Source organism: Perognathus longimembris, chromosome 1, assembly GCF_023159225.1.
Source record: "Perognathus longimembris pacificus isolate PPM17 chromosome 1, ASM2315922v1, whole genome shotgun sequence".
NCBI lineage: Eukaryota > Metazoa > Chordata > Mammalia > Rodentia > Heteromyidae > Perognathus > Perognathus longimembris.
Window position 1 is genome coordinate 8,156,865 of NC_063161.1, and position 16,683 is coordinate 8,173,547.

The 16,683-nt window shown below is 60.0% G+C and overlaps 1 protein-coding gene across 2 annotated transcripts; it reads right to left on the reverse strand.

Annotated features, from left to right (window-relative positions):
* Positions 1-244: 244 nt before the first annotated feature.
* Ncf4 (neutrophil cytosolic factor 4) lies at positions 245-11,346 on the reverse strand. 2 transcript variants are annotated; one of them, XM_048355977.1, is made up of 10 exons: positions 11,163-11,346; positions 7,615-7,699; positions 7,040-7,193; positions 5,353-5,423; positions 4,677-4,804; positions 3,680-3,737; positions 3,212-3,310; positions 2,566-2,696; positions 2,345-2,410; positions 245-666 (listed from the first exon to the last, which is right to left on the reverse strand). In XM_048355977.1, the coding sequence occupies exons 1-10, from the start codon at positions 11,192-11,194 to the stop codon at positions 471-473; spliced, it is 1,020 nt and encodes a 339-aa protein (XP_048211934.1). In that variant the 5' UTR covers positions 11,195-11,346; the 3' UTR covers positions 245-470. The 2 variants fall into 2 exon arrangements, with proteins under 2 accessions (XP_048211934.1, XP_048211944.1); XM_048355987.1 differs by having other exon boundaries at positions 468-666; positions 4,721-4,804.
* Positions 11,347-16,683: the final 5,337 nt, after the last annotated feature.

Below are 16,683 nucleotides of genomic sequence, written 5' to 3' on the forward strand. Positions count from 1 at the left end.
AAAGCCACAAAATAGAATCCAATAACAGGCACTGGGATCTAGAGGGTCTTTGTCATTGACCCTTCCTCCTCTTGTGTGTGCACCCTTAGAAATGGAGTGGTCAGAACTGAGTGTTTCCTCTGCTAATGGGTGTTCCACTGGGAAGAGGGTCCAACACCTTGTGATAGAGCAGGGCAGCTGCCTAGGCCAGGGACCCTCTCCCACCCCCCACACACCCCAGAAATAAGCAGCCCACAGTGACAGCTCATTAAATGGTATTTTATGCCCTTTTCTCTCTGTCCACAGATGATAGGCTTTTCCCCAGTCCTGCACTCTGATGTGAAATGGTTTCTTTCATTCATAGGTAAGTGTAGAAAGAGTGCAAGGCAAGCATAGTACGGCCATTATCCTTGCAGCCAGAAGTCTGAGCCTCCCCCCAGCCTTTCCTGAAAGTCCTGGTGTGCCCTGAGCATGCCCCGGGCCACGGCCATTCAGGGAGCCGTGTTATAGACGCTGTAGTTGTCCTTCTGGGTGATGTGCAGCTTCCAGGAGAAGAGGCGCTTCTGGGAGGGGAGGCCTTGGGCCTGCCGCACCATGAGCCCCACGTCCTCGTCCGACAGCAGGCGCACCAGGTCACCCTCCGCATCCTGGTAATTGAGGGCAATGTCCTCTCTCTGGAACTCCTGCCTGGTGGGACAGGTCAAGGTTAAGGCCGGAGCCCCCCAGGAGAGCATCCATCAATTCTGGGCCTAAGCAGAGCTCACAGAGAGCTTCCTAGCCTGGATCTAAGAATCAGGGGAGGTCAGAGCTTGACATAGGACTTTAGCACCCAAGCAATCAACCTGCATTGAACAGGCGAGGAAACCGAGACTTTCACAGTGAGTTAGCCGCAAGGCCTGCAATGTCCTGTGCATGAGTCTGCTAAAGAAGAGGAGAGGCACTTGAGGGGGCAGAGCAGAGCAGGGGAAGCCCCAGAGGGACGCCTGTGTGAACTGTCCATGTGACGTTCTTCCACCTGCCTGGAGAAGTAAAATTTTTCACTTCTGATCTCCCGATGGCTAATTTGAGCCATTGGACGTGAAGCCTAATTGATTTGTCTCAGATGTCCCATAATTCCACTCCTGGAAAACTATCCCAAGGGAATAAGATCAGTCACCACACAGGTGAGATGACGTGACGATCGGGCCATTTGTAGCAGTGACAAAGTGGGAGGTGAACTGTAGTATGGCCAGAGAAATGATGGGGAGGCCACAGACTGGTACATGGGGATGAAGTGGGGAGGGGAGAGGAGAGGGGCAGGGAGGGAGAGAGGGAGACGGAGAGAAAAAGTAAGAGGGAGAAAGAAGTGAGGGATCTGATGTCCACTGAATAAGAAGGAGAGTAGAAATGTGCCAGACGCTGGTGCATCCGAGCTACTCAGGAGGCTGAGATCTGAGGATCACAGTTCAAAGCCAGCCCAGGCAGGAAAGTCCATGAGTCTCTCATCTCCAATTCACCGTCAGAAAACTGGAAGGAGCTGTGGCTCAAAATGGTAGAGCACTAGCCTTGAGCACAAGAGCTCAGGGACAGCGCCTAGGCCCTGAGTACAAGCCCCACGACCAGAAAAAGAAAGACTGAAAATATGAAATACTTTCACTATTTCTACCTTTCTGACATAATTATAGATTTTCCATTTTTATAATGCTTAGCTGTTACTTTTATAGTAAGCAATGTAGTGGCACTATTGCTGTTTTATTTTTGGTGTGTGTGTGTGTGTGTGTGTGTGTGTGCATGTGCACATACAAGCATATGTTGATACTGCAGCTTGAATTCAGGGCCTAGGTCCTATCCCTTAGGTTTATTTTGCTCAAGGATAGAGCTCTACCACTTGAGTCACACCCCCACTTCTAGCTTTTAGCTGTTTAATTAGAAAAAAAAAGAGTCTCGTGGACTTCCCTGCCTAGGCTGACTTTGAACTGTGATCCTCAGATCTTAGCTCCCTTGGTAGCTAGGATTACAGGTGTGAGCCACCGGTGCCATTCCATAAAATAACTGCTCCATGATGAAATTCCCTGATGACGGAGGGTCCAAACTCAAGACTTTGAGAGCGACTGTGGTGCTTCATACAAACCTACAGCCACACACCGTGACCTGGGATGAGCCCCTCTGGCCCTGGGGCAGCTCCCTCCTGGGCCCCTCTAGCCCAGAAGAGACCACCACAGCCTATAGGGTTGGGATGTGGGTTTAACAAGAAGGGAGAAGACGTGCAGAATGGCTGATGACATGGCATCCCGCGGTTCTTCCTCTGGTCCCCTCTCCAGGGCACCTGACGCCCCCTCCCCCCCCCCGCCAGCACCCGCCCCTCCCACCGTGGCCCCCCTCAAACCTCATGAGCTTCAGCAGGTCCTTGAACAGGGGTGTGCTGTTGAGGTCTTCCTCCACCGCGATGTCCCTAAGGGGCGGCAGGCAGCAGAGGGGGGGGCCCTCAGGCAGGAAGGGCAGCATGGTGGAAGGAAGGCAGCGGGAACCTCAGGCGGTGGGGGGGGGGGGGATGTCGCATGGAAGTGAGGCGCCTGAGTGGTAGGAGGGCACCCGGAGAGCACGCACTTGATGGTGCTGATGGTGTCCTCGTAGTAGTAGCAGCGCAGCCAGTTGGTGGGGTCTTCCTCCTCTGGGAAGTCCTTGAGGATTTTCACGAAAGCACCTGGGAAGATTCCCGTGGCTCCCTGGGCCGTGCCCTGTGGGGTGGGGTGGGGTAGAGGGATGCTGTCTAGGCTGCAGAGGAGAGGCACAGCCGCACGCCTCAGGGCCCAGGCCCGGGCCCCTTGTGTAGAGGAAGAACATCGCTGTTTGTATCTAGGTTGTCCCCCATGGAGGGAGGGGAGGATGGGAGGTGGCGGAACCATTAAGAGGTGGGGCCTGGGGAGAGGGCCTTAGCTCACTGGGGCGTGGCCTTGGCGGGTACATTAGACACCGGTTCCTTCCTCTTCCTCATTTCCCCCTTCCCTTCTGACCACGGGGACCATGGCTTTGCTCTGCCACGTGTTCCTGCCACCTTGCACCTCACCCCACATCCCCCAGATGCCCTCCGACGCCTCCCGAGATGGGGCTCCTCACCTCTACTTCCCTCCTTCCCCACCTCCACCCCACTCCCTTCTCAGCTCCATCCTTCCCTCCCTCCCTCCTCACCTCCCTCCCTCTCCCTCCTCACCTCCATCTACCCCCTCTCCCCTCCACCTCCCTCCCCCCTCACCTCTAGCCAGTCCTTGTTGACCCGACTGAGAAGGAAGATCACGTCTCCAGCTTTGAAGCTCAGCTCCAGCTTGCTGTTCCCAGTGAAATCGAACAGGGCCTGGAGAGGAGGGAGGAGAAGCCATTCGCCCAGCCCCTAGTGCCTTGTAGAAGACACTGCCCCCACTGGTGTAATCGTGCTCATTTGCAATAGTATCCCCAGGGGGCCTCGAGTCCCTGGGGGCCGGGCCTTTTCTGGGTCCCCTGAGGCCAGCCTCCCCTCCCCCCTCCCCACCCCCCCACCCCCCCCCCCAGCCTCTGGGGCTGGCTGCTTCCCTCTTCTCAGCTGCGATTGGGGCTCCTGGTGTCTGAGGCTGAGAAGGGCAGCCCCCCCTTCCCCCCCGCACCCTGCCCTATCCCAGGCATGCCCCGGGCAGCGGGGGGACTCCCTGGGTGCTGGGGGTGGGGGCAAGGCCTGGCTGGCCCGTACCTCCGCTCGTGGCGCTTCCATGAGCCCAAGGCTGGGGCTTTGTGTGGACATGCTCTTGCTGTGGAGAGAAAGGGGTTCGGTTCCCTCAGAGCTCAGCTCCAGAGGACCCAGCTTGGGGGGGGGGGGGCAGAGAGGCTGGGAAGGCAAAGACTTCAATCTGCAGCCACTGTTGCATGTTGGGGAGAGCCTCTGCTCCCACACTCTCAGCACTGCCTTGGGTGGGGGGGGGGTGGCCATTCCCTTGGTGGGCCAGGAAGCAGGGCACAGAGGAGGAGGGGATGAGGTTCATGGCTTAGTTCTTTTCCTCTGCCCCATAGTCACCCTCATGGACAAGGTTGCCATTTTTCAACCCAGGAAACTGAGGCAGAGAGAGGTGGCTTGCCCTGAGGTGTCTCAGCTGTCTGGGTGTCCAGGGCAAGCGCCGGGCACCAGATGTCAAGGCCACAGAGGGCTGGCTGGGGCTCGGAGGGAGACGGGGGACTCAGGAGTACCCTCCTGCCCCGTCGCCTCCACGCCGGCCCTCCTCACCCTGACTTCTTGGTAGCAGAGCCAGTACCACTTTGCCGTCTGGTTTCTGATTTGCAGGGAGCGGAGGGAGTGGGGAGCAATCTGGCATAAGGAGCAACAGCGTCCCCTGGAGGACCAGTGTGGTAGAGCCAGAGCCAGAGATGATAACAGATCAGAGACCAGGCTTGGCTATTTCTCACCAGCCCTTCACTCTTTCCAGATACCCTGGACTCTTGGGTCACCCCGAGTTATTACTGTGGCGCCAGGATTGATGCCCCGGTCCCCATCCTTTGACACGCCAAAATACCCCTCCCCTTCTGTCCCTCCGGGCCCTGAGCTGGGTTCTCCAAGCTCATTGCATAAGCCAAGGCATGCGGAGGGTGGGGTTGGGGGGGGGTGGGTGGGGAGGGTGTCCGGGGACCCATCCACTCCCTCATCTGATTCCAGGGATAAGAGGTGTCTTCCCAGCAGGGACCCAGCGGCCACTCACACTTTCCGGGTGCGAGGGCGGAGCCGGCGCAGCGCCTGGGGCACCTGCTCCGAGTCGTACGTGGACTGGTAAAAGAAGATCCGGATGTCTGCGTCCATCAGCACCCAGACGGGCAGGCTGAGGAGGCTCTGCGGAGAAGGGGAGGCGGGAGCAGGCGGTCAGCAGGGGACACGGACAGCCCCCTTCCCCCCGCATGCCTCCCACTCACTCAGCTCTCCTCCCTCCACACGCTTTATTACATCCCAGGTCTGGGAACCGAAGTCAGTGGTGAACAGCTTTACTCCAGCCTTGGTTTGTGCTCAGGGGAGGAGACGTGCCAGCCAGAGGGCTTCTTCCGGCTGACACGAAGGAGCTGTGTAAGGCGCGTGTGGTTTCACGATTCACAAGGCAGTGGGTCCCTCAGGGACAGGCGCCTGGACCTAATTCCTCTCATCCTGACGTCTGTCAGAGCCGCCTGCCTGGGGACCGGGAGCACTAGCTAGAGAGCTGGACCGACGTCCAGCGTGGCTCCTCATTCCCTAACTCACTGCTCCTGGCCCCAGCCCCAGCCCCCGAGAACACATCCCGCCTCTCGCCCCAGCTGGGCCTTCAGGGACGGACAACAGGACACTTGGAGCCACAGAGCCAGCCCCGCTTCCCGAGGCCATGGCCCCAGCGGGCTACCTGCCGCCCATACCTTCATGTAGGCATTGAGGGCCGGGATCCGGGCCTCGGCTATCTCCTGCTTCACACCCATGTAGACTTTGGCTGTGGAGAGGGGAGATCTGGCCTCAGAGCTCCACCTAGCATGGCGCCTGGGCCCCAGCTGCTCCGCTGGCCACCCATCCTGGCCAGGCCCCTCCTCTCTGAAGCCCCACCCCCTGCTCAGAGCCCCTCCCCTCTGCTCAGAGCCCCTCCCCCCACAGCCCTCCCTTCCTCCGCCTCTGGTGCTGAGGTGGAATCACCCCCACTGCACTCACGCACCACATTGGACGATGATGGGTTTATGCGTTATTGACCACTTATTATCTGCTCCAAACACACACACACACACACACACACACACACACACACACACAAATACACACATACACACACATCACTTGTCCAAAGCAAAGAGGAATGTTGGGGGAGCTGGTGGCCAACATGGAGACAAATATTTCCAGAAGCCTCCGGGTGGGGTCTGGGGGAGCCATCAGCCAGCGTGAGCCATGTCTGGCCTCCAGTGCCAAGAGAGAGGGACGTGTGCATGTGTGTGCATGTGTATTTCATGTGCATGTGTGTGCATGTGTGAACGCGTGTGTGCATGAGACTGGGGGGGGCACTTTCTGATGGTACAAAGATGGCGGGTAAGGCAGGGTCTGCGCCTTTGGGAGGGAGGAGCAGGTAGGTGGCAGTTGAAGGTCCAGGCATGAGTCGTCTGTCTGGACGAGGCAGGCTGTGACCGAGAGCTACAACCCGGGGCAGGCAGCGGACACAGCAGCGGACACAGGACAGGGGCCCAGGCAAGAAGCCAGACCTCAAAGGACAAAGGGGGAACCCCTGGGGACATGGAGGTGCCGCTCTGGGGAGCAAGGGCGATCACACTGGGAGCCTGAGGACAGGAACCCCTCCACCACAGCCCAGGGAAGGAGGAGGCCACGGGCACGAGGAGCCCCCTGGGAAGAGCCAGGTGTTTCTTGATAGGGAAATATGGATTCTCGGGAGGAGGGGGGGAGGGGGAAGGGAAAAGGAAGGGACAGCAGGGGACAGTCAGAGGTGGAGCTGGAATTTGAGGAGGAGAAGATGGAGCAGGTTCCTGGGGGCCGGTTGATCAGTGTTGTTTTATCAGCCGTGCCGGCCTCTGGGGGGGACCAAGCCCCCAGGTAACCAGGGTGTGGGGTGGGGGAGGGGGGTTCTCTAGCAGCCCCAGGAGCAGGGGTGGATGGAGCTAAGAAACCAGAGGTCAGGAGCTGTCCAAGGTGCTTGTTCAGGAGGTGGGAAGGAAGACGGGGAGGGCGGGAGCTGAGGGTTCTGCAGGCAGCACCGTGGTGCTGGCCGGCTTTCCCCAGGGACAGGGAAGCGCCAGCCACCGGGAGCTGGGGAAGCCCAGACTGTGGACGGGGGTGCAGGGGGAAACGGAGGGGCGCCCTGTGCATTGCAGGGAGAGAGAACTCCCATCGCCAGCAGAGAAGTCGAGGCCACCGCCCCGCTCCACCTGGGGCCACCTGGGGCCTCCGGGGACATCCGGGGTGGGGTGGGACTGGAGGACCCCAGGAGGGGTCCGAATGGATGGTGCTCATAGGGATGGGGAGATCCTGGAACGCGCGAGCAGAGCCACGCAGCCGGATCCGCAGCAGGGGCTCGGCACCCGGGGCCCAGCAGGCCCCGGGGCAGGGACTCACCTGGGAGCGTGGGCAGACTGCAGGTGAACTGGCTGTTCTTGCTCTCTGGCCCGAACCGCTCCTCCAGCTTGCTCTGCAGGGCGTAGAACTGGCGGTAGCGGCGGTAGATGAGGTACTTGGCTCCCCCCTTGGTCTTCACTTCGATGACAAACACCTATGGGGGACAGAGGTGGGGAGGGTGCGGAGGTGAGGGAGGGCTCCCGGGTGGGTGGGAGGGTGCAGAGGTGGGGGGGTGGGCGGAAGGACCCAGAGAGGAGTCTTGGGGACAGAGATGGGGGCTCAGAGGTTAAGGGTAGACAAAAGGTGGAGACTCAGGAGAGAGATGGGCGGTCTCAACCTCAGCCCTAGCTGGGCTGGATAACTCTTCCTTGGGGGTGTCCTGTGGGCCCCCACATGCTTAAAGCACCCCTGGGTTCCATCTACCACAGACAATCATCACAGTGTCCCAAAAGACAATAGTCACAATGTCCCAAGGGACTTGCCCCGTTTCCTGCCCAAAAATCACTGGCTGAGATGGGTATCGACTGATGAGAACTAAGGGGCAGAGGGCAGAGGGCAGAGGCTTTCTTTCTTACAAAGTGGCTGGTGAAGCCTCTCTTCTCCTCGATGTCGGCGATGTTGGCAGAGATGGCCACATCATCAGGAAGCTGCTCGAAGTCGCTGGGGGGAGGCCCGAGAGAAGGACCCTGATTAGCTGGGTGCGAGGCGGGTGCAACGCCAGTCAATGGGGTGTGTGTGTGTGTGTGTGTGTGTGTGTGTGTGTGTGTGTGTCTCTCCTCACTCACCACCACACCCCTCACCGGTGCAGGGAACCCGGAGCTCCCGGCACAGAGCAAGCCCTGACAGGGAGGGGTGGGGAGGGGCACGGCCCGCCACCCGCCAGCTTCCGCTGCCCTGAGCCTCATCCCTCAGCCAGGAGCTCACAAGGCGCCGGGAGTCCGGGCGGGTACCCTGGCAGCCTGCTGTGGTTCGGGGGAGAGTCACCCAAAGGCATGGAGTAAAGGCTTCGTCCACGGGGCGGCGCTGGTTGGGAGAGCCGCGGACTCGCCCCAGGCGGCCCCGGGTGGAAGGTCCTCGGGCTGCTGTTCTTACATCTGGGACGTAGGCAGTTTGCCCTGTGCTGCCTCCACGACGCGCCACGCCCATCAGAGAGCCCCCCAAAGCAATGAGGGCACCCCCCTCTTGGGCCTTGAGTCATAAGCTCTTGAGGAGTCAGTTGTCTCGGGCATTTTGTTACGGGAGCAGAAAGCTCGTCTTCCCCTTTCCCTGCCTTCCTGGCGGCAGGGAGCGGCCACTTGGCTTGTGCCGGCCCATGAGAGCTCAGAGGTCATCCAGGGCCTGTTCCGCTGTCCTTATCTGGAACTAGTTACGGCCTCTGGATTTCTGGCTAGGCGCGCGTTTCTGACCAGGCCCGGGGAGAGGGGCGGGCAGATGGGCTCCGTGTGGGCTGAGCTCATTTGAGAGCCTCCGGGCCCCAGGGCGGGAAGGATGTCCATTAGGAGGCCCGGGTGCAGATGTGGTGGAACGCAGCAGGAGCGGCCCAGGTGAGAGTCACCCGTCCTGGCTCGCGATCAGAAGCCCCAGGGACGAGCTGAGCTGTCAGTGAGCAGAACGGAGGACTGACGGAGGAGGAGGCCGAGCCAGGGCTGCGGGAGTCGAGACACGAGTAGGCAGATGAGGAAGCGGCACCGCTGTGGCCCTCCCCACACGGTGGCCGGGGGGACCGGGACCGGATGAGGCTGACATGTCTACCCCGGCAGCCCACGCACCCTCGCCCCGGGCCACGCCCGTGTCTCGTGATCGGTTGTGTCAGTCACAGGACCCTGTTCTGGGAGGTGACTCAGGGTGTGGCGGCAAGCTGGCAGAGGAAATCCCCGCAACCCCAGGGCACTGCCGAGGCTGCTGGCCACCTTCCCGTTCCCTTTCCCTACAGGGGCCGTGGTGGGAGAGTGGCAGGGGAGGACCCTCCCCCTCCTCCCTCCCCCCCAGTGGCTTCCCAGTCTGTGAGGCTGCACATCCAGTACAGTAGAGGTGGGCCAGGAAGGACCTGGAGCGGGGGTGGGGAAGACCTGGCTCCAGGCTCCAGGGCTCATGGCGGGCAGGTTGGGGATCGCCAACTCCCGGGTGCCCGCCGTGTGCCCGGCGCCCCTCTGAGGTTTCGCAGAGCGGAAATCAGGAAGCCGACATTTGAGCCCAAAGCAGGCTGGCTCCAGAGCTGCCTCTGCAGACGCCCCGCCACCCCGCTTCCCCGCCTCCCCGCGGGGGGCCTCCCACACCTTGCTGAATGAACCTAGACAACTCCTGTTCATCGAGGTCGCCGTCTGTGGCCACAGGCGCTTGAGCAAACCCTTCAGCGTGGCACGTGGGCAGTGCCAGGCTGAGCGCACTAGGACACGGGGGCCTCTCGCCTCGGGGATCAGTGATCTCAGGGCTCAAACGCACAGGAAGGCCAGGCCCCAGGGGTCCACGCGACGGGAGAGCGGGGCTTGTTCAGCCAGAGAGCAGGCAGGTCCCGCGTGGGGGGCCTTGGTGTCGGTCCAAGGCCTTTGACCTTTCTCAGGTGGGAGGCCCAGGCTCCAGGTCTAACACAGGGGAAGAGGAGGCCCGAACCCTGCTTAGCCCTGTGACAGGAGGGGCCTGGGACGTTTCCACTCTGCAAGATGGAGACAGGCCGTCCTTGTGTTGCTGGGCGGTCGTGAGGTCTCATCTGTAGCAACCCAAGCCCCCCAAACCACCACAAGGAGATTCTAGCGCCCAGTAGGTGCTCAGCCGTGGGTGTCTGGCCTTGCTGGGGTTCTAGAAAGAGCTGCCTCTGCTGCGGCTGCCAGCTCAGCTCTACAGGCTGCTCTAAGAAAGGCGCTGGGGTGCAGGGGCCCCGCGGCTCATGGAGGGGCCGGGGAGGGCAGCCCACCTCCTCCGAGGAGCCAGGGAGGAGGCCCCACAGCCCAGCCGGCTCCCACCCGCGCAGCAGGAAGTGACCCAAGCCTCCAGCAGGCGCAGTTTCTGGAAGGTTCCGTGTTGCGTGACAGGCTAGCTAACCAGGAGAACTTGTGGGGAGGAGGAGCTGGAGTCTGGTCTCTGGTTTGATCCCCCAGCACTTGTTCCTGCCCTCCCTCCCTCCCCCACCACCCCCACCCGTCAAGCCACTTCTCTGACCTTCAACCTTTGGAAATCTCACCTTTTCCCCTCTATCCCTCAAGCTTCCCCATGAACCCCAATCAGCCTAACCTTGCCCTGGCAACTGGGAGGGGAGGGCAGTTCCCATGGCAACTTGCTCCCTGATGGCACCTCTGCTCAAACCTTGGGGGACCGGCCCCAGGCTCCGCGTCTTCAGGACCCCGCCGCTGCCCAGCCATGCGGGAAGCCTTCAGCAAGTGCTGTCTGTGACTGGGGGCCGGGGTGGGGATGGGGGGGCTGAGCCCCAGGGCCCCCACTCCAAGCCCCAGCCTCACCGCACATGCTACAGGACTCCACGTGAGTCCTCTGCCCTCCTGGTCCTCGATTTACCCATCTGTACCCTGTCAGCTTTGGAGAAGAAGCATCTGGGACGTCACTAATCGATTCACTAATTTCTTCAGCCACATTTATTGAGCACTGTCTATTTGCTTTTTAAATCAGGAAAACAGCAGTAGCCCCAGCCACTCACAAAGCTTGCTTCTACTGGGGAGCCCACGATGAAGAACACAAACAATCGATGCGGAAGCCATGTTAGGCCGGTAATCTAAGGACAAGGCAGAGAGAGGCCCATTGGGGCCAGCGGAGGAAGAGGCTGGGCAGTCGGGGGGTGGGGTGGGGTGGGGAGGGGGCTCCCCAGAGGAGGGGACATTTGAGCCCGGCCCTGGGAGAATAAGGAGAGGCTGTGACTTCATCTGGACAACAGTTGGAGGGGCCACCGCTGTCCGCCATGTCCAGCTGGAAGCCCTAGCCTAGAACCCAGGACACCTGTGCTCCGGGCTGCGGTTCCCAGCAAGCCCCTCCCTGCTTTTCTGTTCCCGCTTGTGCCCGGGGGCTGGCCAAGCCACAGAGGAGAGTTCCCGAGAGCAGCTCCCCGTGTCCCCTTCGGACTCAGCCCAGCCGCTGCCCCCTCCCACCTCCACCTGGAGAGTCCTGCCCCCCCACTCACCTCTCCGCCCGCAGCTGCTGGGCCAGGGCCATGGTGGGGGGCGGTCAAGGGAGCAGGTGGGTGGTCCCGGGTCTCACCCAGCCAGACCCAGGCCGAGTGCACTTCTCACTTTTGCTGACCTCCCGACCTCTGGTAGTGGCTGTGTTTCCCCCCGGAGGCCTCACCCTGGACCCTCAAGGAGGCTCCTCCCCCAGGCTCCGAGCCACCACTTCCTCTTACCCCACTTCCGCCCCCCCCCTCGGGCCCCAGGCTCACAGGGGACATGTACTCTGGGGACTTCCTCATGCCGGTCTCTGGTGTCCAGGGGCCCCGGAGATGCTGTCCCACGGTGAACTTGTGTTAGGGCTGACCTGAAAACTGGAGAAACTAAATATAAGTTTTAGTGTTAAAATTATAACAGCTTCTAAACCCTGGTGATGACTCCATGATAGAGGGCTGCACCCCCAACCCGTGAGACTAGTTTCTTATAGTCTGACATTTAAAAATGTAGGGAGCACTTGTTCCCCTCTGTACCTGGGTAGCAACCATGGTAATGGACAGTTAAAAATGATCATAGTCATAGGGGCTGGGGATATGGCCTAGTGGCAAGAGTGCTTGCCTCGTATACATGAGGCCCTGGGTTCGATTCCCCAGCACCACATATACAGAAAATGGCCAGAAGTGGCGCTGTGGCTCAAGTGGCAGAGTGCTAGCCTTGAGCAAAAGGAAGCTAGGGACAGTGCTCAGGCCCTGAGTCCATGCCCCAGGACTGGCCAAAAAAAAAAAAAAAGATCATAGACTATAGAAATAACCATAATAGTAGTAGAAATGCCATGGTAACTGTTGGGTTGGTTTACTTATGATTGATTACTGGACTGTTCTGGCCCACTCAAGCTTGCTTAGTGGTAATGGGGAAACATGGTCGCAATTGTTAAAGTTGGCTTCCACACCCAGGAGTCTGCCCCAGGTTCCATGACGGGGTGGGTGGGGTGGGGGGGGGGGCTTCCTGACCCCGCCCCCCTCGCTGGGTTCTCCCCGATCCCTGTGCTTTCTCTGGGGAGCACTGGTCACTGGCGGTGCGTTTGCTGACTAACAGGGCGCCTGCCCGGCACACTGCAGCTGCTGGGCCCACGGTTCAGCAAAGGCACCGAGTGTCTTGGTGGCTTACTCACGAGAGAGCTCTCCGAGGAGGCGGCCACACAGACCACAGACACAGCCCCTCCACACCCACAGAAATTCCTATGCCCACCTCCCCTCAGCACGGACGCAGCGCAAAAGGAGCAGGAGGCGGAAGACACAGGGCGGCAACGGAGGCTTCATGTCCACGCAGTCACCAAATGGGCCTTTGGGCCGGGAAGGTCCTTTTGTCCCCTCTGCCCAAATTAGGAGCACCCCTCCCTACCCTTGGCCAGGGATCCATGGGTAGGAACAGAGCCAGCCCAGGGGAGCCTGGAAATGTCCAGACCCCGCACATCCCAGACAAGGGTGCCGGGAAAGACACTAGTCTCAGGATTTCTGGTGCTGTCGGTCTCCAAGAGCAGGGAGCCGCTGGCAGGCCAGGCCCTTCCCTTGAGCGCCTAGCCACCCCCGAGGGACTCCCCCCCCCCCCCAAACACAGCTCAAGATGGCAACTGAATCTCAGGAACCCGCCCTGGCTTCCGAGAGGACTGCCCTCATCCAGCCACGGGTGGGTGAGCCCAAGGTGACATTTCCCACCGTAGCCCAGACCGGCCGGATGGAGCATTTTAAGGTATTTCACACATACAAACCCCAGCTCAAAACCAATTTGCAGGTTCTAAGAGGAAGGGGCTGTGTGAGGGGCTGGGACCCCCCTCCCCCCCCTCCCCCCCAAGGACACAGGTCCAGCAAGGACACACGTTGTGAGCCCTGAGCTTCTGGCACTGGCTCCGAGTGGCAGGGCCTGCGGCCCGCGGGTCAGCTCTCAGCTCGGGTGGGGAGGGGGTGGGGGAGGAGACAGATACTTTCAGCTGACAGCCAGAGCCACGGTGGGTGGATTGGGGGGGCGGGCACACACCAGGTCAAGAGCCCCAGGCCTGGAACCTGGCCCGGTCTGAGGTCCAGATGAGACCACCGGCCCGGGCGGGGCAGGAATGCTCAGCTGAATCACCCCGGGGGAAGGTTGGGAGCCAGGGTGTCCCGCAGGGGTTGCCTGGGAACTCCCAGAGCGAAGCTACAAGCCACAGCGGACAACATTTCACAGCCCAGCTTGGGTGTAAGGAAGAATTCACACCTGAGGGACTAGAAATAATACAAATGGCAGGGGCAGTGGCGACTCGGGGCTGGCGGTCTGTGGGAGCACTAATGGACAGAGCCGGGGCGGGACGGCATGTTAATGGCATCTAGGGGTGCAGGCCTGGGGGGGGGGGTGGGGTGGGGTCTAGGCATCGGTCAAGAGTTGGACAGGAAACGCAGGACACGGCAGAACCATTTCACAAGCACTGGGGCGTGATTGTGCAAACAGAATGTGTGTAGTGGGAAGCACCTGTTTGGGTGTAAACACATACAGAAGGCATGGGAACCTGTGCCGTGCGCTCCTGTTGTTTCTATACCTAGAACACGTGTAGGACATAGTTCTCTGCTGGAATCAAGCGAGTGCCTAACTATCACAGACATGGGGGCGCTGATAAGGGTGTCCACCGCACCGGGGAAAGCCCGGAAACCTTCTTTGAAGCTTTCTTTGATTGCTTGCAAAAGCAGGCTTCCCACTGGAGCTGTGGAAGGAAGGAAGGAGAAGAACATATGCAATATGCCTAGACACTTGGGACTCTCTCTCTCTCTCTCTCTTTTCTCTCTCTTCTTTCTCTTTTGATTTTTGAGACATACGTGGTCTTCCTATATAGCTCAGACTGGCCTTGTACTTGGGATTTTACTACCTTAGCCTCTTGAGTGCGGGGATTATAGCTGGGAGTCACCATGCCCAGCTGACACTTGCAGATTTCTTATTCTTGTTCTGCCTCTGTGTGTGTGTGTGTGTGTGTGTGTGTGTGTGTGTGTGTGTGTGTGAGGTCGGACAAGCTCTCAAATCTACTTGTCCAGGTTTTCTAGCTTTTGTCCCCCTCCCTCTGTCACCTCCCCCCCCTCCCAGCCCCCCAGACAACACCTCTACAGCAGGGAGGGGTGTCCAGGGAGGGTGGTCATGACGCCCAGGGCTGGGCCAGCCCCTCCCCTCCCCCCTCATCCTCCCCGTCTTCTGCTGTTCTGCTGAATAGGAGTATTCCTCTGGCTTCTCACGCAGAGAACACTGCTGCTAATTTTATGCCCGAGCTCTGAGGTGGTGTAATTTGAGGCTAGACACGCTGTCAGCAGTGGGCCGCTTGTCCTGCCGCTGTGGCCGGGCCCTGGCTCCTCCCTGTCCTCGCACCGGGTCTGCTGCCTGCGCTGCAGGCGGAGTAGGAGCCAGGGAAGGAGCAGACTCCTTGGACATTCCTTAGCCTTTCTGGGTAAGTTCAAAGAAACGCCTGGCGTGACCTCTCCCCAACCAAGCCCTGACTTCCGGTGGCCACCGCCCTCCACAGCCCGGAGCTCCCAGCGGACGGAAAAGCCGTGGAATGGATCTTAAAGGGGGCATCTTTTACTCACACAAGAAAGTCCCTCCCTTCCCGCCAGGCTCCCGGAAGGGCCCCTCCAAACTGTCAATTTAGACATTTGAAGCAGTAGGATAAGGGTAGGGAGGAAAATTACCCAGTGCAGTGAGGGTTCGACCACAGCCAAGAGGATGGAATGCCACAAATAAATTTAAAAAATACAGTTGGAAATGCAAAAGCAGACACCAGGGCCATTCAGAGTGGGACATCTCCTCATGACCTGAGTCTGTTGGTGCTGTCTCCCCCTCCCCAAGGGAAGGCTGAAGGTATTCAAACCACAGCTGGGGATTCCCCCCGCCCGCCCCAGAGCCAAATAGGGGGGTGGCTGGGTGGGTTATAAAATAACGCAGCCAGCCCTGCTCAAGCCGGCCTCGGGCAGACGCCAGGCGTTCGAGACTGGAGACAGTCCCGTTTGGGCGGTGAAGAGGAGCCAGCAGTTAGAGCTGTGAGGTCCAGCAGCAGGAGAGACTTGGAGCTCCTTGGAGGAGCTGGCAGGACTTCCTGTGTCCACTGCTCTCCTGGGAACAGAAGGAAAATCCCTGACTAGACAAAGCAAGATTCCTGGGGATCCCTCATGCGCTGAGCTCCCCAATCCTGACCCACATGTGTCTCCCTAATTTACGAGGGAGGCTTTACTGGGCCTCTTCGCCGAGCCAGAAATAGGCATTCCTGGCAGGCCCTGGGATGATGTTGTGTTCGAAGACAGGCAGGGTGGGGAGGAAGGCAGCTAGACGGCGAGCTTCCCGAGGGCAGGGCGCCTGCCCTTCTCTGGGGGGCGCAGATCTGGTCTAGGCCGGGCCACACTCTGTGGGTTTGCGTGTGTTGTTTTCCCAAGTGCAGACGGTACGTGCCTCGTAGGTGGACTGAATCAACCATCTGTCCAAAGCACGCAACGCTCCTACTGTACGCGAGACACCTACGAGGGGCGGGGTTCTCAGTGTGCCTCGGGAGGCACGCCCAGGTAAGGCAGTGAGACCAAAGGCTGAGTACAAGGTCGGGCGCAGAGTAGGGGCTCCTTAGAGGTGTCAGTGTCAATGATCGTGCCCTTGGCTGGACGCGGTGTCTCTCGTCTCCATCTCCCCGCCACGCCGCCGTGCTCCTCTCCTATACAACTCCTGTGAAGCCCTCATTTCTTTCCCTCCATGTCCGTCACCCTCAGCCATCTCCCCTGGAACGGAACAGCAGGGGGCGCTGCGAGCCAATGGCGGCGCTCCGGCTCCCCAGCGCCACCTAGGGGATGGCTCCGTAAGACCCGTCCGCCCGTTAGTCTGTCTATATGAGAACTGACCGGGCGCTGTGAGCTACACCCACCCCACCACCCTCTGCGGGTGGCCCCGCCAGTCAGAGTCCGATCGAGACTCGGGAGAAGAGTCCCCCACCTCTGGTTGTGCATCCTGACTTTTCCTCTCCAGGGGCTCTAAGTATCATAGCAGCCAGGATGCGCTGGGAGTTCCCCCGGTGACCACTCTAATTGCCCCAGGGAGCAAGCGAGCTAGCGCCGGCAAAGCCCTTAGAACGGTGCCTGGCCCACATGCCGGTCTGGGGCGCGTGGGCCTCGATGGCTGGTATTTCGTGGTCTCTTCACGCAAGGATGCACCCCTACACCCACGCGTGCAGACTCACTCGCAAGCACACACGTGCACACGGTGTTACGCAGAAACATCTGTGCCTGCAGATCTACGTGTGAGCATGTTCACACGCGCATGCGCCCCCACACGGACAAGTGCCACCTAGGGGGACACTGCGAGTGACACGCGTGACACCTCTTCTCTCTAAGCCCATCTGGATGAGGCCTTTCTCCCTTTCCCTGGAGGTTGCGAACACAGGTTTCCACGGGAGGCGGACAGGGAGCCGGCTGGTTCAGAGGAAGCCAAGGTGGAAGGCAGAGGGGGAGGCCGGGGCCTTGGGCCTGGCTCTCTATGCCGTCACCGTTTGCT

Bases quoted from the DNA above. Each gene is read 5' to 3' on its own strand.
- Ncf4 (XM_048355977.1), bottom strand. From the start codon at position 11,194: ATGGCCCTGGCCCAGCAGCTGCGGGCGGAGAG. The intron at 5,424-7,039 runs GTGAGTCCCTGC...CCCTCTCCACAG, and splicing joins CAGTCTGCCCACGCTCCCAG to CCAAAGTCTACATGGGTGTG. The intron at 3,738-4,676 runs GTGAGTGGCCGC...TTCTCTCCACAG, and splicing joins CGCCCTCGCACCCGGAAAGT to CAAGAGCATGTCCACACAAA.